Source organism: Eschrichtius robustus, chromosome 20 (genome assembly GCF_028021215.1).
Source record: "Eschrichtius robustus isolate mEscRob2 chromosome 20, mEscRob2.pri, whole genome shotgun sequence".
NCBI lineage: Eukaryota > Metazoa > Chordata > Mammalia > Artiodactyla > Eschrichtiidae > Eschrichtius > Eschrichtius robustus.
Window position 1 is genome coordinate 48,958,416 of NC_090843.1, and position 26,788 is coordinate 48,985,203.

General features: G+C 49.7%; 1 protein-coding gene across 5 annotated transcripts; it reads right to left on the minus strand.

Moving 5' to 3' along the window:
• Window positions 1-1,844: 1,844 nt before the first annotated feature.
• ADAP2 (ArfGAP with dual PH domains 2) lies at window positions 1,845-26,125 on the minus strand. 5 transcript variants are annotated; one of them, XM_068530476.1, is made up of 11 exons: window positions 25,972-26,125; window positions 25,018-25,112; window positions 23,199-23,290; window positions 21,986-22,065; window positions 20,936-21,048; window positions 13,304-13,450; window positions 9,315-9,398; window positions 5,967-6,029; window positions 4,695-4,772; window positions 3,754-3,982; window positions 1,845-2,722 (listed from the first exon to the last, which is right to left on the minus strand). In XM_068530476.1, the coding sequence occupies exons 1-11, from the start codon at window positions 26,063-26,065 to the stop codon at window positions 2,688-2,690; spliced, it is 1,110 nt and encodes a 369-aa protein (XP_068386577.1). In that variant the 5' UTR covers window positions 26,066-26,125; the 3' UTR covers window positions 1,845-2,687. The 5 variants fall into 5 exon arrangements, with proteins under 5 accessions (XP_068386577.1, XP_068386576.1, XP_068386575.1 ...); XM_068530475.1 differs by having other exon boundaries at window positions 4,695-4,769; window positions 24,982-25,112; XM_068530474.1 differs by having other exon boundaries at window positions 24,982-25,112.
• Between the last annotated feature and the right edge of the window lie 663 nt (window positions 26,126-26,788).

Consider the following 26,788-nt stretch of genomic DNA (forward strand, 5'->3'; position numbering starts at 1 on the left):
GGACCGATTCAAGTAACAGAAATCTCCTTGTACTAACAAGTCAAAAGGGAGAAGAGGATTTAATGTAAGAGTACAGAAGTATCCTTGGGAAACCCAAAGACAGATTCAGCTAGGCCTCAGAAACCAACCAAAACCAGACATTCCATTTCACTGGGACTTTGTCTCCATCTCTTGTGTCTGTTCTCTGCCCCGCTGAGGGACTCCTAAGAATGCCAATTTGCCTCTTCAAGTAGTTTTGTTATTGCCTGTTTACTTCTCTTTCTTCCTCTCTGGACTATAAGTTCCTTGAAGGTGGAACTATGCCTTTACTGATTTTGTCATTCTCAGAACTTAGCAGAGTACAGTCAACAGAGCTCACGGGTCGTGTTAAAAAAAAAAAAAAAAAAGGCAGACAAGTAGATCGACCCTTAATATACAACCCAGCAGGTGCTGAAAAACATTTTCAAGGTGCTTTAGGAGCCAGAAGAGGAAGCAACCACGTCTTCATCTGGGCAGTCAGGAAGCCTCAGGAAAGACATCCCGATGACGTTGATTGTCCTCTGATTGGGGGATCAAAGGAAAAAGCAGAGACTGTCTTAAAGACCCTCCCAACCTCTGGGTCTCCACTGAAATGAAAACACTCAATGTCTTTCTCCACGTCACTCGAAGGGACAAAGAATCACAGAGCAGAGACCTGGGTGATCTATTTCTCTAACATTTCAGCCACTTGAGATTTCTTTCAGTTCCTCTTTCCCATCTGAGAGCCTTTGAACATTTTCTTCCCTCAACCTAGAGTGTTTTCCTGGCCCTCTTCCCTTTGACTAACCTCTAAACAATTTAAGGTTTTGACTTCAACGTCACTTTCTGGAGAGGAAGGAGTCTCCCCTCTCCCTCTCAGTTAGGGTGAACTGTATTGCCACACGTCTCACAGCAGCCCCACTTCCCCTTTCGGAACACTGGTCTATTGTTCTGCCCCATGTACAGGCTGCCTTCCAGCAGGCTGAAATCTGTGACAGCGGGGACCACATCATCTGGTTCCTGCCTGTTCCCAGGGCTCGGCACACAGCCTGGCACCTGGGAGGTGCTCAAAAATACTTGTTGCTTCCATTGAATTTCAGTAGTTAGTACAACTTCGTCATTTGAAAGAGAAAAACCAAGGCACAGAGGTGGGGAAGTGAGATTTCCAGCAGTCTCATTAGTGGCAGGGCCACACCCGGCATTCGGGCTGGATAGCTCTCTGTCCTGGGGTCCAGCTGAGTTGCCTTCTCAGCTTCCTTCTTTCCTTCCAGAGTGCGTGGATGGTCAATGGGGACATTGGTTTTTTTGTTTGTTTGTATTACCTGGGCTTTTTTTTTTTTTTAATGTATTTATTTTTGGCTGCACTGGGTCTTCGTTGCTGCCCACGGGCTTTCTCTAGTTGTGGCGAGCGGGGGCTACTCTTTGTTGTGGTGCGTGGGCTTCTCATTGCGGTGGCTTCTCTTGTTGCAGAGCACGGGCTCTAGGCGCACAGGCTCAGTAGCTGTGGCGCACGGGCTGAGTTGCTCCACGGCATGTGGGATCTTCCCAGACCAGGGCTAGAACCCATGTGCCCTACATTGGCAGGAGGATTCTCAACCACTGCGCCACCAGGGAAGCCCTTATCTGGGCTTTTATTTCTTCTAAAATGTGCACAAAGGTAGAACTCTCCCAGGAACATTTTCGATTCATGTAGAAAACCCACTACTTTTGAAGAGTGAAAAGTGGATTTAAAAAAAAAAAATTTTCCCAACTTTTAAATTTGAAAACTTTCAAACCTATAGAAAATTTACATGAATTGGACAATAAACATCCAGCTATACTTCATCTAGATTCATCAGTTGCTAACATTTTGCACAGTGGCCCGCTTTCTCTCTCTCCCCGTGTACGCGTGTGTGTGTGTGTATACACACAGACTTCCTGTCTTCCATACATAAATGCACACACACTATATCTATGTATATACTCTATATGTACACATGTACACATACACATTTTTTGCTGAACCATTTAAGTCAGTTGTAGACATGATTACATTTTACCCCTGAACACCTCAGCCCATATCCCCTAAGATCAGGAGCATTCTCCTACACAAATACAGCATAATCATCACAATGCTACAATATTACTAGCTAATATACATCCATATTCAAATATCCCCAGTTATCTCAATGATTTCCTTTATAAGTGTTTTTTTAAAATCCAGGATCCAATCAAGAATCATGAATTGCATGTTGTCACTATGTCTCTTTAGTCTTCTCTAAACTAGAACAGTTTCCAGACTACTTGATCTTTCATGATACTGACATTCTTAAAGAGTCCAGCCAGTTGTTTTGCAGAATTTCTCTAATGTGGACTTGCCTGATTGTTTCCTCATGGTTAGATTCAGATTTAACTTTTTATTGTTGTTCTTGTTTACAGCAAGCATGCCACTTGTGTGATGCTGTGGGTGCCTTTCCATTGCAATGCCTTCATTTCAGATGTCCTGGGCCCTGAGAACATTTACCAGATCATCAGACCCCCAGAGCTAGGTAGCGGGGAAGCCCAGAGAGCCGGCAGATACAGGCCAAAGCTTCGGTCTTGGCAGAGTTCACAGCCCCTGATAGCTGCCGACTGTGGGGCACTCCTGCGGGGCCCCCAAGGCCAAGGTGAAAACTCCTCCTTCCCACCAGGTGCGCTGGCTGGCCAGTGGGTCACCTGCTGCTGTAGCCACTCTCTGTTGATGCAGCTGCAAGGGGAACAAGAAGAGGGCTGGGGGCGTGGCCATGCCAATGCAGACCCACTGGTGGGAAGGGACAGCAGGGGGACAGGGGGACAATGATAGAGGGAACCGGAATAAAAAACAGACTGAAAAGGTGACAGACAGAGGGGACACACACACCAGAGAAGGAGAGAAAAGCAGAGAGTCAGACACAGAAACAGAGAAAAACAGAGACTCGGACACACAGGCCCCCAGAGGAAAAAAGCACCAGCTGCCTCACTAACAACTTCCGAGCCCATTTCTGCGGCTCTTTGGCTTTGGGATTTTGGAAGTGAAGCAAGTTTGTGTTTATCCTGGTCAGACTCAAAGGGCATAAGGGTTTCTCCAAAGGGGCTGTGTGGGGTCACCTGCTCAGACTGTACTTTTCCAAACAAAGAACTTCTCCTTGGTGTCCCAGAAGCCAGGCCCTGGGCCAGAAGTTTCCTGCTCTGGCTCCGAATGTCTCCCCTCCTTTCACGGGGCTGTCTGCAGATAGGGAAGCCTGCTTGTGACACATCTGGGGCAAAGGGGAGGAGCAGGAGAGGGGCAGACACATGAAAGGACCCAGAAAAAAGAAGAGCCCTAAAAATAGCCTTCCCTCTATGAGTGGGGAGTAATCCAAAATCCCAGGAGCTGCCCAGTGCTGTGACCTTAATAACAGGCCAGAGTTTTCTCATGAGAAAAGGGACTCAGGGGCAGAGGGTGGAGGGACAGAGAGGCTGCAAGGCTCCTGGACTGAGCAGGGCAGAAAAGCGGATCTAAGTGACAGCTCTGCCAGAGCGAAACTCCTCCAGACGTGGCTAGGGAAAGGCTCCTGGTAGAGGAACTAAGCGTGGACAGAGAGGGTTTCCTGGCAATAATGTGCACTGTCTCAACTTTTCTTTGGCAGGAAGAGAAGAAAATGGAAAGAGGGCACTCGGGAGCCATGACCCCAGTTTCAGGGCTCACAGCTGAACCCAAGTGAAGAAGCCCCTTTTTGCCTGCTGCCCTCAGCCGAAGGAACAAGCCCTGCATCTTACTGAGGAGGTTGAGGGGCGTCAAGGGGCGGGAGAGGACATCCCGAAAACTCTCCATCCATTCGCGCTGCTCCTTCTCGCTGGGGCAGGTGAAGATGAACCTCCGCTGCGGGGTGACGATGGTGATGCCGGCTTTCCAGCGATTCCCTCGGATGCCCTTAGGCAGGTCTTCATACACCTGGTACCCCTGCTCATCGCTCCCGAGAAATACCTGGCCCTGCTCAAAGGCGTCCTGAAAATAGAAGACACATGTCGTCAGAGGCCACACCTGGGGCTGAGGGCCACCTGCAGGCCCGATAGCCCCCCAGGCCCATTTTAGTAAGAGGTGTGTGTGTTGGGTGGGGCTTCTGCTGGGGATTTCGGCTAGATGGGACCCAGAATTTAAAAGGCTCAAACCATAAAAGACATCACACACGGCATCTGTTTAAATGATACTTAATATTTACAGAGAGTTAACTCTGCACCATGAATTCAAGTACTTCACATGTAGTAACTCATGTGATAATCCTCACGGCAACCTCTGAGGAAGGCAGTGTTATGAAGCCTATTTTCTGGGGGAGGAAACTGAGGCACGGAATGCTGAGTGCTCTGCCCAGAGCGCACCCCTACAGGTGGCAGGGCTGGAACCGGAGCCCAGACAGCCGAGTTCTAGAGCCCTCACTCCCAACTGACACTCCACAGCCTCCGGTTGGAAGAGAGTCCTGCCGGGAAACACCTGTCTTAGCTACTGACACATCGGCAGCATTTCGGACACATATAAAGGACTTCCTGAAGGTGAGGGAGAGCACAGCTTCACGCACAAGACTGACTTAGGGACAAGTGATGATGGAGGTGTGCCTCTGGCTGGGTCTCTCCAGCCCTGTCGCTTCCCCATGGTCCCCGACCAGCACTGACCCCACCTCTGCCTGCGGGTGCACAGCGGCGGGGCCGGCAGTGGCTCTTACCAGCGGGTTCTTGTAATAGAGCAGCCTCCGCTCCTGGGGATCCAGGGCAAACCACCTTTTCTTGAAAGGCTCTCGCTGCTGCAAAAGAGGGAACCTCGTACCAGGCTCGGCCAGGCCAGGGGTGGGGGACAGAGGTCAGAGGGCCAGCCTGGGCCAGGCCGAGAGAACCGGCGGGTCCCAGCCCCGCAGTCGCATGCCCCAGCGCCCCTCCCCAGGCCTAGAGCGCTGCAGGCTCCGCTCCCCCCACCCCGCCCCATCCCTCCCCCACCCATCCCACCCCCTCCCCCAGCCCCAGCTTCGCCCTGCTGCCTCCAGGTGCTGCCTGCGTGGGTTGGAAGAAGCATTTTCCCCCTTTCTCAGGCTGTGGACAAGAAGTCTCAGAAAAAGGAAGCTGGGAAATCAGAAGTGGCCACTGCTCGGCGCTTCTGAAAGCGCTGGCCTTGGCCAAATTCTATCCTAGGTCAGGGGAACGAAAGCCCCTGGCCAGAACCACGGGGAGGGCGGTGCCACCAGCTGGTGAAGGAAGAGAACCCGCAACCCTTTTACAAGTTTTCCAGCTGCCTGAGGCTTTCTTTACCCTGATTGCCTAACACCTTTCACTGTCATCTTAACAAGCATCCTGTCAGCATATTACATCTTAAAACAAAAACAAAAACAAAAAAAACCGCACTGGAATGCTGTAGCTTTGGGGTTCTTTTTTAGGGAGCCCCTCTACTTTTCCCTTCCTTTTCCCTTTCCCTCCTCCCTTCCCTGCTTCCGCCCGTCACAAGCCCCCACCACCTCCACCTTGTGACTTTGAGCCTCACCCCACCAGCGTGCAGCTGGGCACCCAAGCATGGGTATATATAGGTGTGTTCTCTCAGACTGATCACTAGTCCCTGCGTCACTTGAACGGTCCTGGTAGGGCCCCAGCACAGAGCACACAAGCGTTCTGGAAAGTCAAAAGCTGTCCCCCAAGGAGTCCCTTTTCAGCTATGCTTTCCCAAGAGTAGGATCAGTTAGATGGTGTTAAGAGGACAGAAGCCGATGGTGATGTTGATAAAGCGGGAGGATGCCCAATTACAGGGAGAAGCACCTGCAGCGATGCTGGACCACACTCCAGCCACCCGGTCTCCACTTGGTCCTCCACCCCCGGAACTCACAAACATCCATTTACTTCCCCTTCCTCCTTCCTCTCTGCCCCTGCTTCCCCATTTTCCCACCTCCCAAATTCTGCCCTACTGCCCACTGGGACAGGGGCCACGAAAGTCTCCCCGGGAGTGGAGGATATACCTTTGGACCAGTCTTTTCCATGAAGCCTTGCTTGAGGTAGTTCCTGGTGATGAGGGGCACGAGCTGGGGGAAGAAAGACACACACTGACACCCCTGCCTCACACCCAGGAGCCCGAGGTTCCCCACCGAACTTGGCTCCCCAAAAAAGGGGAAGTTTGGAATGGGGAAGGATGTGTACGCATGGTTCAGGGGGTTATATTTGGTATGGATGCAACATTGACATTTCAACAGAGCCAGATAACAGCACCCCAGATGTCTGCAGAGCTCACCAGCACAGCCAAGTCTTGGTTTCAAGACTTAGTTGAAGGATTCCTTCAGCAACTCCAGAAGGAGGACACAGGCAAGGCGCTGAGGAGACCCTCCTGGTGTCAGGGGGGCATATTCTGAGGATCTACTGTGTGTCAGGCTCTGCGCGTCATTCTCAACCACACTGTGAGGTGGATATTATCATCTTCGTTGTGTATATGAACAAACCAGGCCTCAGAGAAGTGGTTGTGGATTTTCTCAAAGACATGTCATTGGTAGGATGAAGAGCTTTCACATCTAGAGGCGATGGACACCATACAGACACTAGTGGTAGCCCTACCGCTACTCTATGATGCTAAAGTATAAACATGGCAGAACCCTCTGATCAGGCCCTTGGCCAAGACCTGGTCATTGGTGGGGATTCTGACCCAGGGCCATAGGAGGTGATGGCAGGGTGGGCAAGTAGAGAAAGCTCTGGACTAGGAGTCAAGAGACCTGAGTTCTAGCTCCAGGTCTGACCTCAACCAGCTGTGTTACCTTGGTAAGACCTTATGCCTCTCTGGGCCTATTTCCCGCTATGTAATAAGGATACTGGCCTATGTGATCTGCAGGATCCCTTCCAACTTGCCATCCTATGCTCAGAGGAGCTTCCAGGGATTGATGCTGGCCTCCTATGCTCCAGGGCGTCAAACTGGCAAGTCTAGAGTTTCAAGTGACAGCCCAGGTTTCTGAGAACACAGGGGTTCTCCAGAGCCTGAGCCCAGGGCAGGGACGAAGGGGACATGACATCTGGGAATAGGAATGGAAAGTCTGAAAGGGAGAAAGTCGTGAGCTCAAAACGAAAATATAAAGGACAACACTCCCCTTTCCCTAAAATGCATTCTGTAGGCTTTAATTCCTTTATTTGGAGAGAAGACAAGTCCTGACAGCTCAGTCGTCTGAACTGGAGCCAGAGCAGGGGGAGTCTAGGCCTCGGGAAGCCAATGGAAGAAGAAGGAAAAGCACGTGGATGGGGTTCTACTCACTGTACCTTAGACACCTGGCTCACTGGACTGACGGCAGCCCTGGAGGCAGGGATTGTCCCCATGGTGACAGATGAGTAAACTGGGGCTCAGAGAGGTGAGGGGACTTGTCCTACATAACACATCAGCTTCTCTGACTTTGAGTCCATGCGTTTTCTTATCACAGGACCACAACCCCACTTGGGCTCCCCAGGTTTCTGGCATCTGGATCCCTGAGCTTGAGTCAGGCCTGGGTGGTTGCCCAGAACCTCACGTCATACATAGACATGGGGGGAAGAAAGATGGGGAGAGAGGTGGGCGGGGAGGAAACTGGGGGTGGATAAGGGGTAACGATGGTGGATGAGGGAGGTAAGAGGGCATTGAGGATGTTGGTCAAAGACCAGTTTCCTCCGCAGGGGTCAGCAGAGTTGGAGAGCTGGCCCAGAAAAATGAGGCTGGGCATCTGCACTTTGTTCTCCATCCTCTCCAGCTAGCAGTCAGCACCCCCAGCGCCCCGCCCACGGAAGCGGGCAGTCACCAGCTCCGGGTGCTGACTCTGCAGACCGGGAGGGCCCTGAGCCGGGTCTGGCTGGAACTGCTCCTAAAGAATTGCCATCTCAGTGCATCACTGGGTCTGGAATGGACCCCTGTTCCAGACACTTTGCTCCCTGCAAACTTGGACATTAAGGAGCACTTAGGCTTTCAAGGAGGGTCTAACAGTTGGGATTAAGAAAGTCCCAAGACTGGGGCTTCCCCAGTGGTCCAGTGGTAAAGAATCTGCCTGCCAGTGCAGGGGACCTGGGTTCGATCCCTGGTGGGGGAACTAAGATCTCACATGCCACAAAGCAGCTAAGTCCGCAGGCCACAACTACTGAGCTCGTGCGCCTCAACGAGAGAGCCCATGTGCCGCAAACTACAGAGCCCATGCGCCCTGGAACCCACGCGCCACAACTAAAGAGAGAAAACCCGCACGCCACAACTAGAGAGAAGCCTGTGCGCCACAAAAAAGAGCCCACGCACCGCACCGAAACGATCCCGCATGCCTCAACGCAGATCCCGAGTGCTGCAACAAAGACCCGACGCAGCAAAAAGAAAGAAAGAAAGAAAATAAATAAATAAATAAAATAAATAAAATAAATAAATATTAAAAGGAAAAAGAAAGTCCCAGGACTAACACGGTCTCTCCACCCCTATCTCTTACAAAATCCTCCTAGAGCAGGCCTAAGACAGGGACCAGAATACGGCACCTCAGGGTTGGAAGGGACCCTGAAGATGACCCAGATCAAGCACCATCTTACAGATGTGGGAACAGATGCACAGAGAGGTGACTCAACCTGCAGTGGCTACACAGCAAGTTAGCAGCAGAACATCCACAAGAGCCTAGGCCTCCTGGCTCAGGGCAGTATCCTCCAGCCCACTATACAGCTTCCCCAGCCAAGCCTGAGAGATGTAGATGGATGATCCAGACATCTGAGGACAATCAGATGAAGTTCTCAGGCTCCCCATTACCTAGGCCATGAAAGGCAGACTGTTCCTGTAAGAATGATAATGGGAAAGATCCCACTACCTTCCTTATACCAGAATATGAAAGGGCAAAGGGGGAAATGTTCGAATGTGAAGAACACCTTCAGTTATGCACTTGACCTTCCTGGGACTCAGTTTCTCATCAGTGAAATGGGAATAATCACACTCATCTAACTGCTGGCTGCAAGGGATTACTAGATAAAAGGGGTTACAAGATAAAGTGGGCTCAAAAGCACTTTATAAGCAGTATGTGAGGGACCATTCATGCATTTTAGTGGGAGAAGGGGTGAGAAAGAGATGCCCAAATCCTGAGCCCCTTGACACTGTGGGTGGTAGCCATGCATCCCGAAGGGGAGAGCCACTTTTTGGAGGCTGCCTTGCCAGGGGTGAGGCCATAACCCCCAGACTCCCCAGGAGAAAGCTTTTGGTTTCCCACTGAGGTCCCCAACCCCAAATCTCAAAGTCTTTCCTGCAAACAAACTGAGGCTGGCCTCTGAGTGTCTTCGAGGTCAGCAGACAAGAAGCAAAGGAGATGGCAGAGAGGAGATGTGGAAGTTGGGGTCCACATTTAGCTCACCTCAGGCTCCGGGAGCTCAGGAAAGGCCATTTTTAGGTATTGGAGACGGACTGCACGGAGAGCATTGAACCAGTCCACTATCTCCTGCAGAGAAAAATACAAAGGACAGATGGACAGCCAATGAGACAGAAGTAGTGGGGGAGCTGAGGCTGGAGGCAAGAAGCCAGCTGGATCTTCAGGTCTGGGCACATGCACGCACCCCCAGTGCCACTCAGGGGCCTGTGGGCTGACCACAGGCATCTGGGAGGACAGGGCCAGAGCCCAGGGGCATCACCTGAGCAAGTGGGAAGCCACTGACAGGGAGATCCCCAGAGCCATGGGAAAGGACCATAGGCGAACCACGTAGGAGTTATGCAATGGCCTAGGGCAGTGCTTGGCACTTTCTAATGTGTGCATGAATCACCTGAGGACCTCACTAAAATGCAGATTTGGATTCAGTGGGTTTGGGGTGGGGCCTGAGATTCTGCATTCCTAACGAGCTCTCAGATGATGTGACGCTGGTCATTGGGACGCACTTTGAGAAGCAAGCGTCCTTCGATGTCAAAGACTGGCTTTCAGGTGGGGGCAGGTGCACCTGGGGATGCTCCTCCAATGCGAATGCTCATCACCCGGGGGGCAACTTAGGCTAAAGCTGGCTTGGACCTCCTGTGTCCCTCTGGGAGAACGCCTCCCTCGGCAGTGTCCACCGTCGTCTCTCACTTTATCCAGCTGGCTCTGCCCCTGCTCTGCCACTCTCCTTTCAGTTCTCCTTATGGCAGCCAGAGTCATTTTCGAATTGCAAATCTAACTGAGTCTAGCTTAGAGTCCTGTCCGCTACCCTCAGGAAGAGAGTCTAAGTTCTTTGCCCTCTGAGCTCCTTCCATACAAAACCATTGCAATCCCTCCCCCATCCCAACACATGCCATTACCTCTTCCTGAAACACTCTGCCTCACCCAGCTCTCCGCCCTCACCCCCCCCACACACACACCTTTCACCTAGAACATTCTACTCATCCTGAGGGTGAGTTTAGATGTAATAGATTTCTGCTCCACCCAAGCCCTGATTCTATGAGAACTGCCCCACCCATTCTCAGCCACACACCACCCACCCACAGCTGCAGCCACGCTTGCGGCTATGATCCTACCCACTCTTGACCACGGCAACCGGACAAGGGCTGCACAAATGCAGAGGCTGGACAGGGCTTATCAGATTCTTTCTCCCAGGAATTTGGAATTGGGGAGCTAGCTGAAAGAGCTGCTGTGCTGCACTTAGATGTAATACGGTGATTGAGAAATTCATTTGAATTTGGTTTCAAAGGGATGAAACATCATTACCCTTTCTCTCTTGCAGGTCAAACTTGCTGGCCCCGTATTCCTGAGTTCGGAGCTCTCCTGTCCTGGGTGTTAAGAAACTTCTAGAGGCTCAGGCACTAAGGGAACGGGACCATCCCATGAAAGATCCGCCTAGGCCTCCACTTTGGAAGGGCTCTTTGGTCACAAACTGGTGGCTCTGGGGCAAAATCCAACCTGCATACAGGTTTGTTAGGCTCCTGAAGTTCTGTCTGTTTCAATCCTCTATACAGGTTTTCCTGTTTGCCACAGCCTTAAGGCTGTCCACTTTACTTTTCAATTGCCCACCTGGCTCCTGTGGGCATGAGTTTGAGTATCCCCCCCCCCCCAATTTATGCCCATCTAAGGGAGAAGCTGGGGCATCAAGGGAAGGAGGAGACTGGCCAGAACCAGGTTGCCAGATGCTCTATAACTGGGTCAGTGGTAGGGAGCCAGGTACCGTAATTGTCTGAGACCTTGGGCACTGCAGCAAAAGTCCTCGTAGCAGTCGCGCAGGTAGAGGGGTAGCCACTGGTATCCAGCCAGTCTGGACATGGGACTACAGCAGTGAGCCCAGTGTGGACTGAGAACCAGGGATCTCCTCCATGTCTCCCCCACTGCACAAGTCCCAAGATTCTGGTAAAGCCAAGGGAGGGAGCTGAGAAAGATGACTGATAATAGATTTCTTGGCAATTTGGGGAATGAGATCATTGAATTTAGAGAAACAAACAAGTGAGACATTACTCGCACTCTTGGTTTTATAGAACAATGTGTTCCTGTTAGAGTGTATTCTCTCTCTCTCTCTCTCTCTCTTAAACACACACACACACACACCACAGTTCCTGATTCTAATCTCTCAGGAGGCCAAGCCATACTACTGGCCCTTGAAATAAACACTCCTGTATCTTTCCCATTCATGTCCTGTTTAAGCTGGTTTGAGTGTTCTCCTTTTCAGCATATTCACACAATTCTTAAATAGATGCTCCTTCCTCTGGAAAGACTTTTTGACTGCCCCCTTCCAGCCCACCCACCCCCTAGACTAGGCTACTTATATGTCTCCTGTGTGTCCCTAGCACGGCCTCCAGCCCATCCTCACACAGCATCATTAGTGCCTATTTCCCCATCTGCCTCCCTCCCGAGACTCTGAGATCCCAGAACCCCACTCATGGCTCTGCCCCATTCACTACACACCCCAGGGCTGCACACATTGTGGGGAGGAGCGCGGTAAGGATTTGCCGAAAGAGTGAATTCATGAATGCATAAATGATACAGATGTGAAATGACTCACAAGAGTTTGTCTTCTTCTGCAGCTGCCACAATCACGAACAAATTACAGTAGCAACTAATGTTTACAGTGCACTTCACCGTAATGAGATGCTTTCACGTTCATGGTTCGTGGTCACTCAACTCTCAAAACCCCTCTGGGAGGTGGACGTTATCAACCATAAACAAGCAGACTTAGGAAGGGAAGGAACCTGCCCTAGTAACACAGCTGGGAGTGGCAGAACAGGGCCCCAGCTTCTGACTCCAAACCCAGCTCTTCAGACCACGCCAGGAAGTCAGCCCAGCATGTGGAGGGGGCATGAAGCCTGCTGGGAAGGTGATCCACGGTCACCATCCCAGCGCTAGGGCCTTATGGGAAGATCTAGTCCCTGTATCTGGTTCCTGGCTCCTGCTGCCAAGGGTCCCCCCTCCAGCAGAGGCACTTGGGGAGGTGAAATGGGTGCAGGGCTCAGGAACCATTGGCTACGTGACTTTGAGCAAATTATTTAACGTGCCCATGCCTCTGTAACACGGGGATAAAACATTTCCAGGGTTGATCTGAAGATTAAGAAATGATGTATAGTGACCGCCAAGAAGAGCACCTGGCACAGAATTAAAAAGAAACTCACAAAATGTCAGCCCCCACCTTTGCCCCCGCCTCACCTCGACTTAGCATCTCTGACCCTTGCCTGGTCACATGACCCTGCTCATCTGGACCCAGCTTATTCTCTTGAACCTGTACTATTGGCCTGCTCTCCTCTGATGGAGTTGATTTCCTGGACCTTTAAGTGGTGCTTTTCCCAAACTTCAGTGTGCATAAGAATCACCTGGGGATCCTGTTAAACTGCAGCTTCTAATTCAGTAGGCCCGGGGTGGGTCCGAGACTCTAGTTCTAAGAAGCTCGCAGGTGATGGCTAATGCTGTTGGCGCCGGACCGAACGCTGAGAAGCAAGGCCGTGGAGTGCACCGCTGCCCAAGCTTCGATCCATTCCTCCTCCCATATTTGGAATCTCCGGCCCCACCTGATTTGCCATCCCTGGGCATAGTCCCTTCTGCTAAGTGGATGCCCCTTGACGGCTGTGCACTATCCAGACACACCCCTGGTACCCACCAGCTTCCTCTCCCTGATCTCGCTCTGCTTTACTTGTACCTCTGTCTCCAACTAGAGAGTGACAATAGGGAATTCCCTGGCAGTCCAGTGGTTAGGACTTGGTGCTTTCACTGCCGTGGGCCCTGGTTGGGGAACTAAGATCCCACAAGCCACGTGGTGTGGCCAAAAAAAAAAAAAGTGACAATAGGTTAAGGTGAACAGCAGCAGCAGATCTCAGGAGGCTGCTGTGCAAGGGGGTCGGCGAGCTGGGGCTGCCGGGTCCTGGGGTGCCGAGCTGGAGGCTGGTATGGCAACGCCATCCTCTCACCTTCCCACTCTCGTGATACACAAACAGGTTCCTGACGTGGCCCTCTCTTCGGTAGGTGATCTGCAGCCCATGGGGGTTCCCTATCTTCTCTGTCTGGAAGGTGGCATTCAAGTCCTTGATGCTGATGACAGCTTTGGGCCCTTTACCCTAAAAGAGAGGAAGCAGATACTTAAGATGCTGACAGTCAGCAGGGTGACTTCTCATCACGTTCCCCAGGGAGACTTAACTGCAAACAGATGACCCGTATGGAACTCTGCATGGGTTTTAAATGTTCTTGCTCTAATATCAAGATGTACAGATATCCTACCGTTGTCCTGTATTCAGCCATCCCACCATTCCTGCTTAATCAGATTGGCCTCTCTGAGCTGAAAGGGGGCTTGGAAAGACCTTAACTTAGAACTTTTCAAAATTTTTAGCCATAGAACTTTTTCTGAAACGAATCATCAGGAATTCTCTGGAGGTCCAGTGGTTAAGACTTGGTGCTTCCACTGCAAGGGGCACGGGTTTGATCCCTGGCTTGGGAGCTAAGATCCCGCATGCCGTGTAGCCAAAAAAAAAAAAGAATTTGAAACAAGTATCCGTGGAAGGCAAACAAATAAAATATATAAAACAAACAGATAAAAGCAGGGGTGGGGGCCTCAGGGCATGCCCTCCCACCCTCCCACCCTCCACTCTGTTCTCAGGGTCTGAACACAATTCGAGCACTCACTGATGCTAAGAAGGCAAAGGGAAAACAAGTGCTTCCTTTCATAACTGATAAGAGAAAAATGATACCAACACTCTAGTCCCATAATAGCTGTTACCCACATGCAGCTATTAAAATTAAAACTAGGGGCTTCCCTGGTGGCGCAGTGGTTAAGAATCCGCCTGCTAATGCAGGGGACACGGGTTCGAGCCCTGGTCCGGGAAGAGCCCACATGCCGCGGAACAACTAAGCCCGTGCGCCACAACTACTGAGCCTGCGCTCTAGAGCCCGTGCGCCACAACTACTGAGCCTGCGCTCTAGAGCCTGTGAGCCACAAATACCAAGCCTGAGTGCCACAACTACTGAAGCCCGCGCGCCTAGAGCCCGTGCTCCGCAACAAGAGAAGGCACCGCAATGAGAAGCCCGCGCACCGCAACGAAGAGTAGCCCCCGCTCGCCGCAACTAGAGAAAGCCTGTGCGCAGCAACGAAGACCCAGTGCAGCCAAAAATAAATAAATAAATATTAAAAAAAAAATTAAAACTAAATAAAATTAAGACTTTAGTTCCCTAGTCACACGTAGTCCCATTTCAAGTGCTCAGCAGCCACCTGTGGCTAGTGGCTAGGGTATTGCACAGTGCAAACATAGAAAATTTCCATCACTGAAGAAAGTTTTAGTGGACAGTCTTCTCTAGAGGGAAATTTGGTCATATTTACTAAAACGTTGAGTGTTTTGCTTTGACCCACAATTTCACATCTAAGAATCTATCCGAGGAAGTAACTGCATTACTATGCAAACATGTATGTCAAAAGATGTTTACTGCCATGTTGCTTATAACAGTAAAAAAAAAAAGAAGAAATTATTTAAATGTCCATCAATGATAATGGGTTAAATAAATAAATCATGGTATATCCACACAATAAAATATCACAGAATTTTTTAAAGGAAAATTTAAATCAATATCACTAATATGGGGCTTCCCTGGTGGCGCAGTGGTTGAGAGTCTGCCTGCCAATGCAGGGGACACGGGTTCGAGTCCTGGTCTGGGAAGATCCCACATGCCGTGGAGCAACTAGGCCCGTGAGCCACAACTGCTGAGCCTGCGCGTCTGGAGCCTGTGCTCCGCAACAAGAGAGACCGCGATGGTGAGAGGCCCACGCACCGCGATGAAGAGTGGCCCCCGCTTGCCGCAGCTAGAGGAAGCCCTCGCACAGAAACGAAGACCCAACACAGCCAAAAATAAATAACTAAATAAAATAAAAAAATTTTAAAAAAAAAATCACTAATATGAAACATGTCCATGATATCCATGTGTGAGAAATACCAAGTCCCAGAACTGGATGTATAGTAGGAACCTATTAATGCAAAAATTATACACACATATATATGCATATACTATATGCATATAGTATATATATAATGTACATAAACTATATGTATATACTATATGTTTATTTGCACATACATAAGAAGTATGGACAGATTTATACCAACACTCTTCACAATGGTTTTCTTGAAAGATTACTGCATGACTTTCCTTTTAAAATATTTACTATGAAAAATACTAACAATACAAAAAAAGTGTATTTAATTTTGTCAATACTGTTCCCAAAAAGGAAATTTGTTTAAAAAATACGACATTACTAATAAAGCCAAAATCCCTTTAATTACTACTTACCCTGTCCTTTTCCCCTCCTCCACTCCCCACAGTCAATCACTGTCATGAGTTTGATGTTCATCTTTCTAGTTCACTTTTTACACTTTTATACACACATACACATACCCATGAACAATATACAGTGTTGTTTCATGCGGCTTTAATTTACATAAATGGTATCACATTATATGGATCATTCTACATCTGGCTTTTGTCACTCAACGTTTTATCTCTGTCCATGTTGAGATATACCAATCTACTTGGCTCTTGTAAATGACTACACCAAAAGTTATCAGTCTATGTTCCTGTTGACAGATACTGAGATTGTTTCTGATTTTTTTGCTGCTGTCAGCTTGTATCCCTGGTATACCTCCGTGAGAGTGTCTCTAGGTCATGATTAGGAATGGAATTGCTAGCTCACAAGTGTGTACATCTTTGACTTACTGAAAACTGCCAAATTATTTTGCTAATGGCTCTCCACAGTGGTTGCACCAATGTACATACCAGAAGTAAATTTCCATCAATAACATAGAAGAGTTCCCCTTTCCCCATATCCTCACCAACACTCAACGCTGCCAGTTTTTTCACATTTTTGCCAATATGATGGGTTTGAAATGGAATCTCATTGTTAATTTCTCTTATTCAACTTAATTGAGGTATAATTTATAAGCAATAAATGGAACTCACTTTAAGAGTACAGTTTTTTGACAAGCGTATGTACCCATGTAACCACCACCACAATCAAGATCTAGAACATCACTATTACCCTAAAAGAGTTCCTCTTAAAAAAAAAAAAAAAAAAAAAGAGTTCCTCTTGCTCCTTTGCATCAATCTCCACCCCACCCCAATCCCAGTCACTTATCTGCTTTCTATTGGTATAGTTTTGTCTGTTCTGAAATTGCATATAAATGGAATTATACAGTACATACTCCTGTATAAGTCTTCTTTGGCTCAGAATAATATTTTTTAGATTGATCCACATTGTTGCATTCATTAGTAGCTTGTCCCTTTTTATTGCTGGGTAATATTCCATTCTATGGATATACTACAATTTTTTAATTCATTCATTTGTGGATGAACATTTGGATACCTTGCAGGTTTTGGCTATTACAAATAAAACTTCTGTGAACAAGATTTGTGGACAAATTTTGTTGTGGACATATGTTTTTGTAAATACCTAGGAGTGGAAAAGCTGGGTTATGTGGTTATGTGTACATTTAACTTTATTAGAAATTGCCAAATTGTTTTCCAAAGAGGTTGTATCATTTTATGTCCCACCAGCAATGAGAGTTCCAGTTTCTCCATATCCTTGTCAACACTTGGTGTTGTCAACCTTTTTAATTTTAGCCGTTCTGGTGGATACATAGTATAACTCATTGTGATTTTAATTTTCATTTCCTTGACTGCCAGAGAGATTGGGCTTCTTTTCCTGTATTTATCAGGCATTTTGGTTTCCTTTTCTGTGAACTACCAAACCATTTCCTTTGCCTCTTCTGCCAATGGATTGTTTTTTCTTCTTGATTTTTAGGGTTTTAAAAAAATGTGACCTGGGTATTAATATTTTGCTATGTTGAAATATCTTCTGAGTTTTGCTTTCTTTAAACTTCACTTTTTTGTATTACCCAAACTTTTCACATAAAAATGAGTTACCTTTATAATTTAAAACTTTTCCATTTGGGTCAAGAAATAAAAAAAAGAACAAAGGCAACTTGTTCTATTTTTAGACTGCTTTAGACTGAACAGGCTTAGGACTGAGAAACAGATCAACTTTTTCCAACCAAGGATGAGACCCACATCCTAACTCACAACAGCTACTGGGGCTCGGTGGCTGCTCCTAACTCTGTAGCAGCACTTTTTCTTCCTGCCTTTTGTACCTGAAATATTTTTCAGTGATTTAAACTGAAGACTGAGAAGAAGTCCCTATTCTCTCTTGGAGGGTTAATACTCTTCATCCCCCATCATTTTTCATCTGGCCCCAGACTGAGGCCACACTGGATAGATCTTCTGGCATTGCTCTGGTCCATCCAGGAAAGCAACAGGGGACATAAATAGTAATTTCTGCATGTAGGAAATGGAGTAAGATGAAGGCTAAAGTGCTCAGAGCTTGTCCTTCTCTTACTTTCTTGGCCATTCCTTCACATTCTCTTTGCTGGAAACTTCTTATCTTTCCTCTAAATATTGGAATATCCCAGGGCTCAGTGTGATAGATAATCTCCAAAGATGGCCCTCTCCAATTCCTTCCCTCCTAGTTTGCACATGCCACTCTACCCATAAAGAGGTGGAATCTATATCCCCTCCTCTTGAATTGGAGCTGGTTGCATGACTTGCTTTGACCAACAGAAGGCAGTTCCTGGCCTAACCTTTGAGAGGCCTGGCAGCATTCTCATTTGCTCGGGGAAAGCCGGCCGCCATGCTGTAACAAAGCTTGAGCTGGACTCCTGAATGAGGAACAATCACAGAGAGAGAAGGCACAAGGAGGATGCCAAAGCACCTGACATGTGAGTGAAGGCTTCCTGGGTCTCCTAGCACAGCCCAACCACCCCACTGATGCCACATGGAGTACACTGGAGCAGTCACTGCCTGCTCAAATTCCTGACGCACAGGATTGTGAGACACGATAGACTGATGTTTTGAGCCACTAAGTTTTAGGGTGGTGTGTCACTCAGCAACAAATAACTAAAATACTCAGTCCTCCGACATCTTTTCTCATCCACCCCCACCCCCTGCTTAGGTGACCCCAGCCAGTCCGGTTGCTAAACCAGTTTACATGCTGATGACTCCAGCTCCAAACTCTCCCCAAATCGCTAGACTCAGAACTTCTGAGAACTTCTTTCTCAGTCTCTACTTGTATGACTAATAAGCATCTCAAACGGGAAAGGAACTCTTGATCATCCCCGTAGGGAGCTAAGTCTTTGCCATCTCAGCAAATGACAAATCTAGACTTCTAGTTGCATAAGGCAAAAATCTGGGAATCACTCCTGCTTCTGCTGACTTTCACACTCCGTGTCCAATCCTTCAGTAGATCACATTGGCTCTATTTCCAAAATACATGTAGAATCTGACCACTTCTAACCAGCTCCATCACCATTATCCTGATCTAACCCATTATTCCTCCCTTGGATTATTGCAATAGCTTCCTAACTGGCTTCTCTGCTTCCACCCTCGCCTCCCCACTGCTCCATTCTCGCCCCGGTAGCAGCCAGAGTGCCCCTTTCCAAAAGTTTTAGTCAAAGCAGATCACTTCTGTGCTCAAAACCCTCCTGTGGCTTCCCAATAGCAGAGTAAAATCCAAACGCCTAAATGTTTCGTAAAAATATTCTGTGATAAACCATAGTGGAAAAGAATATTAAAAAAAGAATGTAAATGTTTTGTAAATCATATATCCAATAAGGGTCTTGTGTATAGAATATATAAAGAACTATTACGGGCTTCCCTGGTGGCGCAGTGGTTAAGAACCTGCCTGCCAATTCAGGGGACACGGGTTCGAGCCTTGGTCAGGGAAGATCCCACATGCTGCGGAGCAACTAAGCCCGTGCGCCTATGAGCCACAATTACTGAAGCCCGTGTGCCTAGAGCCCGTGCTCTGCAACAAGAGAAGCCACCGCAATGAGAAGCCCGCGCACCGCAACGAAGAGTAGCCCCCGCTCACCGCAACTACAGAAAGCCCGTGTGCAGCAACGAAGACCCAACGCAGCCAAAAATAAATAAATAAATAAACAAAAATTAAAAAGAAAAAAGACCACATATTGTATGATTCCATTTGTATGAAATGTCCAGAATATGCAAATCTATAGAGTTAGAAAGTAGATTAGTGGTTGCCTAGGGCTGGGGGAGGGGAGTGGAGTGGAGAACTAGAGCTAACACATGTGGGGTTTCTTTTTAGGGTAATGAAAATGTTCTAAAATTGATTGTGGTGATAGTTGCACAACTCCATGAATATACTGAAAGCTATTACTTACACACTTTAAATGGGTGAATCCAATGGTGTGTGAATTTATATTTCAATAAAGCTGTTTCCAAAGAAAAATCCCAAGTCTTCCTATGGCCTCTGAAGTCTTCCACTATGTGAGCTCATCTCTCTCCATTTTTTTCTTGCTCACTCTGCACCAAGCACTCTGGCCTCCTTCATGTCCTCTAGACTCACCAAATACATTCCCAGCTCAAGCCAGGGCTACGGCTCATGGTTGGGCAGTTTGTGCACTGAACAAAAAGCCCCCGGCTGAAGGTACAAGTGAGAACTGCCATCCAGGCTTCTGCTTGCCTAGACAGGGACCAGGGCTGCACCCTCTCAGAGGGGTCACCTTTTCTAATCAGCACACATGACCATGCTCAGGGCTTCTGTACATACTGTTCCCTCTACTTCTTCTACCCTTCGCCCACAAATCCACATAACTCACATTTATTCAGTTCTCTGCTCAAATGTCATCAGAGAGGCCTCCCCTGACCACCTGTGGTAGCACTTCCCTCTACCCCACACTCTAACTCTTCACCCTCCTTTATTTTACTTCATATAACTTATTGCCACTGGATAGATTACGTATTGATGTATGTTTTGGTTACACCTGTCTCCATCCACTAGAATGGAAGCCCCAGGAGAACAGGAACTTCGTTTAGTTTACTGCTGTACCCCCAGTTCCTGGAATAAGGTCTAGCATAGTAGGTGCTCAATAAATATTTCTTAAGTACATAAATAAATGAAGTAAAAATCAAGTGATCATCAAAGGCTTAATCATGGACCAGTCTAAGCCCATTCTAGGTGAAGAGAAGGTGTGGTTTTTAGCGGACTGGATGGATTGTATCACAAGGAAAAGTAGCAGCGTGTGGTACCTAAGTCTCAGTGGCTGAGCTCATACATGAGACCAGGCACTATTGATCAAAATGTACACCTGGGACTTCCCTGGTGGCTCAGTGGATAAGAATCCGCCTGCCAATGCAGGGGACACGGGTTCGAGCCCTGGTCTGGGAAGACCACACATGCCGCGGAGCAACTAAGCCCATGCACTGCAACTACTGAGCCTGCACTCTACAGCCCACAAGCCACAACTACTGAAGCCCACGTGCCACAGTTACTGAAGCCCACGCATCTAGAGCCCGTGCTCCGCCACAAGAGAAGCCACCACAATGAGAAGCCCGCACACCACAACCAAGTGTAGCCCCCCTTCACCGCAACTAGAGAAAGCCCGCGTGCAGCAATGAAGACCCAACGCAGCCAAAAATTTAAAAAATAAATAAAAATGTAGACCTGAGTGGGGTGAGAGCCAGCGCTCGGGGAGGAGTAAGACAAGACTTACCTCTTCTTTAGTGTAGTACTTCAGGAGGCCTTCTCTTGCCAGGAGGACAAACCTCCTTCTCAGGAACTGTGCGTTGTCCCTTCCTCGCTTCCATAGGAACCCTTCTCGGTTACCTTCCACCAAGGATGAGAAAGAGTGAGCACTCACAGCTTCAAGACAAACAAGCAACTCATGAACCCCATACCACATGGTCTCAGGGGTGGAATGAACCTCCCACCCGCTGCTAAAATGTCTAGGATCTAATTTAGCTATTTCAGCTGCAGGACATGGGGGTCCTGTCTGGGGCCAAATTTGCAATGTTGTATGATTTCAGTTGGGCTCCCCTCAACTTTCTTCCTTGGCTGTATCCTAAGAAGACATAGTATACTCTTAAGTGGGCTAAATCCTAAGAAACTGGATTGATTCTGAAGGAGGCCCAACTTCACATTGACATCAGCCTAATGAAACTCTCCAGAGTTTGGGAATAATGAGTGACCTCTGGGCTCCTGATGGTAGATGAATACTCTTGTGCTCCTGGCCACTAGGAGAGCTAAGCACTGGCGGCCTCTGGTCCTCAAAGAGCAGTTTTGTATACTTTGCTCTCTGGGTCAGTGTCAGCTTGGACTCAGAGCAGCAGGGCAGAAACTGCCACAGGTTCAGGGCCACCGATGAGGTTGTGCCCTGCACAAAGGCGGGAAGGGAGGTGAAATCCAGTCCGTGCACCTTCCCAAGGCTTGTGCCACACCAGGGGCTACATTAGCCAGAAGCAGGGTGTCTATTTCTTCCTGGTCTGCCCGGTGGGTGAGTCTTTTTGCAATTTATACTGAAGCCCCTTACACCCTGTGGCCCTGCAAGGACCTGAGACGGATGTGTTTCTCGGCCACTCAGACCATAAAACCCCACCAGCCGATGTGTTGCTATTTCAGAGACAGAGGAACCCACACCTTGGCCTCTGTGGCCAGAGCAAGGGTGGCAGGTGTATCTCTGCTGACCTTGTTCCTAATACTCAGGCACTTTGTTTTCTAGAACTCATCAGAACTAGCCCTCAAAAGATGATGAAAATAACTTTACCTGGGGGTGAGATTGTTTTCCCCTCAGCCGTAAACTCCTGTCTCTCATACTTTGCTCGAATCCATTGTTCCTTTAAGACCCTAAAAAGAGAGAATGTTTAGTCAGCTGTGTCTGATGCATCCTCTTCCCATGGCAACTTTCTGAGACCCCGCAGCTGAGGATGGGAACATCACAGCAGCTGCCTGGCTGCCTGCTCAGGCTAGCCAGGGATTCTCTGCCTGGGTACTATTAACATTTGGGACCGGGTAATTCTTAGTGGTGGGGGGAATGTCTCGTGCTTTGTAGGATGTTTAGCAGTATCTCTGCTAATCCTCCACCCCCTCGATGCCAGTGGCACCCCCTCCCCAGTTGTGACACCCCAAAATGTCTTCAGACATTGCCAGTGTCTCCCCAGGGGGAAATATCTCCCCCAGTGGGCTATATGCACACCACTATACTATTCCAACCTCAGCCTCAGCCCTCTAGGTCAATGAGACAGACAACAGCTCCCCTGGACTATCTACTCTGCCATATCCCACTGCGTGTTCATGAGCTTAAGCCAGGAGAGTCCAAGAGCCTCTTCCTGTGGCCCACCCATGAGATCTGAGCATGCTACACTGGACAGAGCAGTGGTCTTAGGGTCTGACCACCTGGGACCTGGTCCCATTCTACCATTTATCCACTGTGTGACCAAGGGCAAGTTACTTAACTCCTCTGAACTTGGGGAGTATGCCAATAATATTATACCTACCTATCCCCGAGGGTTGTTGAGAGGTTTAAATGCATACAAAGTGGCTTTTACTGTGCAGAGCACATAGTAGGTGCTTAGGTGGGGCCTAAGCAGCTGCTTTGGAGCAACACTGAGCTCAGGTGGGACAGCTCAGGTGGGACTCTGTAGAAAGTATAATAGCTGAAACACATTTGTTCTGCTAAAATACCGGCGGCTTCGTAATCACGTTAGTCATCACCTGTAGGCTATGAGACCATCAAGTCAAAGGGACAGATCCTAAAGAAAATGCCCCATTTCACAGCTGTGGAAACTGAGTCCCAGAGGGGGCAAGTGACAACCCAAGCTATGAAGGTGGAGAGGGGGCATTCATCAGGTCTGTGTGTTCTCCATGACAGTACCAAATGTTTTCCTGGCTCCACCTGCTGGGCATGTCTGTAGAAGAGACCACCACACAGGAGATGGGGTAGTGGTGGGAGGGGTGGGACCAGGAAATCACCCACTCACATGCAGTCGCTGGCCTTGGGGATATAGTAGAAAGCAGGGACTCTGGCTTCATACTTGGCCTTCACTCGGAGGTTTCCGTTGTGGGTCATAAACTGCAAGACAACAGCAACTTGGGGTAATGTTAGAACTTGAAAAAACGTGAAATGAAACCACGGTCTACCCTGAAGGCCACTGTTCTCACTGGCTCCTGGGCTGAGTCAGGAGACACTCCTCCCGGAGTTTGACACATTTCCCCTCCTCCCCGCTACACCACCCAGCTTGGTCATCTGTGCTGCTGGGAAGCCCCAACCTGGAGCAATGAGGTGCTGTAACAACCATGCTTCATACAGGCGGAGCACTTTACAGCTCTCCTGCATTAGTTCATTCGATCCGCTCAACCATTGTAATATTACCATCCCCATTTTAGAGGTGAGGACACTGAGGCTCAGAGAGGTTAGGTGATTTACCCAAGGTGACACAGCTAGTCAGTGGAGAGCTGGGATTTGAACCCAGACCTGTCTAACTCCATAGCTCATGTTCTTTCTCCCACCCCCTCCACAGATGGCCAGGACCACCAGCAGCAGTCCCTGCAAGTCCGCAGGAGATAGATGGAGCTGGAGGATGGAAGAAGTTCAGTGCTCGCCCCATAGAGTATGTAGGTCAGGAAGATCACTGGGGGCCTTTGGCACCCAAGAGACCCAGAGGCAGATGTGCCAGGAGTGGCCCTGGCCAACAGCACTCAGTAACAGCAGTGGCATATCTGGGGTGAGGGCACGTGTGGAAAAAACATCAGGTTTTTAATCCACATCCCTTGGGCAGTGTGAACCCTCTTCTCCCCTTCCCCAGTGGCCACTTGGCTGTGTCGCAGGATTTGCATGGGCTTTGGATCTCAACAGAGCAGGGTTCGTATCCCAGCTGTGCCATTTATTCACTGAGTGACGCTTGGGCAATACTTAAGCCCCTGAGCTTCAGGGATCTCACCCGCGAAGATGAAGAAGATATAACAGGGGAGTGATGAGGCACAAAGAAACGACCCTCAGGCTTAGGTGCTGGTTTCCAGTCTTTCTCCTGCACTAGAATGTAAGCGCCACGTGAGCAGAGACTTTATCTTGTTCACTGCTCTCTCCTATACCCAGCATATGTAGGCTTACAGTAACGTGTGGAATGAATGAGTAAAGTATCTAGCCCAGTGGTCTAGCACAGTGCATGGCACAGATGGGTATTCAGTAAACATGGGTCTGCTTCCCCAGTAGTCCTCGAAATCCTCAGCTAGCCAGCCCAGTTTAGTACTGCCTGCTCTCTGAAGGTTTTCTGGCCAGAATGGTGTTATCTGGGCTGCAGGTGTCCTCCATCTTTGCAGGTCAGGAGAGAAAAGTGGTCCCCTCCATGGCTAGGGGGACTGCAGGAGGACTATGAACCATTAATCAGGATACTTCTGTTCTAGTCCAGGATTTCAGCTACTGAGAACAGCAGCTGTTAACTGACTATTTACTTTGTACCTGCCTTGAGCCTGCATTTAATCCTTACAGCAGCCCTATGAAGGGGTAGTGGTATCTTTATAATACAGATGTGGAAAGGGTTCACAACTAGCGTTAAATAGCAGGCTCAGGGCCTCATAGCTAGTAAGTAAGCAAGTAATGGAGCTAGGATTTGAACTCAGGGCCTCGTCTAAGGCAAGTCTAATTGGCTCCTTATTGCCCCTCTCTTGGCCTCAGCTTCCTTCCCTGTAGAATGGGAGCGCCCTGACCACTGCCTCCACCCCAGGTCTGCTGTTCCAATGCTCTCCACCTGTGCCCCTTGCTACCTCCACAATACTGTCGTCCCAGAAGTCAAGTCTCACAGATTTCACTTTGCTGATGTCTGGGAAGTTGCGGTGGACTCCGGAGCAGTTCAGACAGATGAAGATGCCCAGCTTGTAAGAGGCCCAGTCGGGATCTGCGGGGCAAGAGGACAGGAGGGGAGCTGGGTGAAGAAACCAGGGTTGGGCAGGGGGCGCCGGGAGAGGCAGGGCTTGGCAGTTAGCCTGGGGAGGTGTCCAGCTCAGCCCATGCCTTCTCTCTTAGCCTCCCCGCCTTGGATGAACAAAGATCAGCATGAAAGCCTCTCGTCAGCCCACTGGCCCTGGCGCGGCGGCGGCCAGGATGAAGATCTTGTAAGGAGTCCCGAGGATGGGGGCGAGAGGCTGAGGCGGGCGCGATGTGGAAGTGTCAGGACTCCGAGGAACCTAGAGGAGAGCGCGGAGGGAGGGACCGGCACCGAGGCGCCTGGCTGGGGAGCTGCGGGTGGGGAAGTCGGAGTCAGGGACGCTCGGGGTCCACAGGGTCGGAGTGCTGTGGAGCAGGAACGTGGGAGGACCCCGGGGACGTCCGGGGCGGGTGGGGAAGGGGCACTGCACCATCAGGGCAGAACTGGGTCCGGGGTCTGGGATCCCTGGTGTGCAGGATGTGTGGATCCGAGGGTGTGGGAAGTGGCTGGGTCCGGAATGAAGACGTCAAGGACCGTGGTCCGGGTGGGTAGGGTGTCTGGCAGGGCAGGTGAGTAGAATGGTCAGGGCACCCGGGGCCGGGATCTAGTGTCGAGGTCCAGAGTGGGGAGAACAGGCGGCCCGGGTTCGAGTGGAAGCGGTACCGGCCGAGGAGAGGGCTGCCGGAGGCCCGGGCCCGAAGGTGATATAAGGGCCACGCGCGGATCCAGCGGGAGTCCTGGACCGGCCCGGGCCTGAAGGGAGGGGAGGGGGCCGGCGGGCCGGGGGCCCGTCCCACGTTCCGGACTGCACGCGCCGCCGCGCCCTTACCCGCCGCCCCGCAGTCGGCGCAGTGCGCGTTGCCAGTGCCCGCCGCCTGCAGCAGCTCCAGCAGCCGCTTCTTGTTCCGCTCGCGGTCGCCCATGGCCGGCCCCGCGGGCTCAGCAGGGCTCAGTCCGGCCGCCCCCCGGCCTGCGGCCGCCCATTGCCAGCGCCTTCGCCCGCAGGTGGAGCGGGACGCAAACCCGGCGCCTCCAGCCCGCCCGCGCCGCCAGTCCCGCCCCCCAGGACTTTAAGCCCCGCCCCTCCTGGACTTTCTGTCCCGCCCCCGGCGCGTCCAGTTCGCGGACTCCGTTCCTCTCTAAGGCGCACGCCCGCCCGGCAGGGACGCAGCGCAGGGCTTGGAGTCGGTCACCCTGGACCGAGGTCAAATCCTGGCCCGCCACTGGCTAGCGTTGTGACTGTGGACAACCTGGTCAACCTCTCTGGGCCTCAGTTTACACCCCTGTAAAAGAGGAATAAGGGCATATGTCCTTGGCAAATTAAAAAGGATCTAACTTCTGTTAAAGCGTTCTCCTGATGTATTATAGATCCTACATCTACTCAGAGACTTAGAGACATTCAAATGCCACCTCCTCAGGAAGCCCTGCTTGATACCTAGCCTGGAGTAATCTCTCCAGCTTCTGGTCTTGCTAGAATACCAACCGTTATTGGATCCATTTCTCCCTTTGGCCCTGAGCATTTTCTACCGATCTTGCATTACAGTTATTTATATATTTATGTTCATTCCTCCTCCACTCCCAACACACACACATGCGCACACTAGATACTTTGATGTCAGAAGATTTACTTCTGTATCCCACACAGC

What these genes read in the sequence shown, in the direction of transcription:
- ADAP2 (XM_068530474.1), bottom strand. Translation starts at nt 26,065, where the DNA reads ATGGGCGACCGCGAGCGGAACAAGAAGCGGCTGCTGGAGCTGCTGCAG. An exon ending in TGGAAAAGACTGGTCCAAAG is followed by an intron (nt 4,773 to 5,966) that starts GTATATCCTCCA and finishes CCTCTTTTGCAG; the next exon opens with CAGCGAGAGCCTTTCAAGAA. An exon ending in TCTATTACAAGAACCCGCTG is followed by an intron (nt 3,983 to 4,694) that starts GTAAGAGCCACT and finishes TTCTATTTTCAG; the next exon opens with GACGCCTTTGAGCAGGGCCA.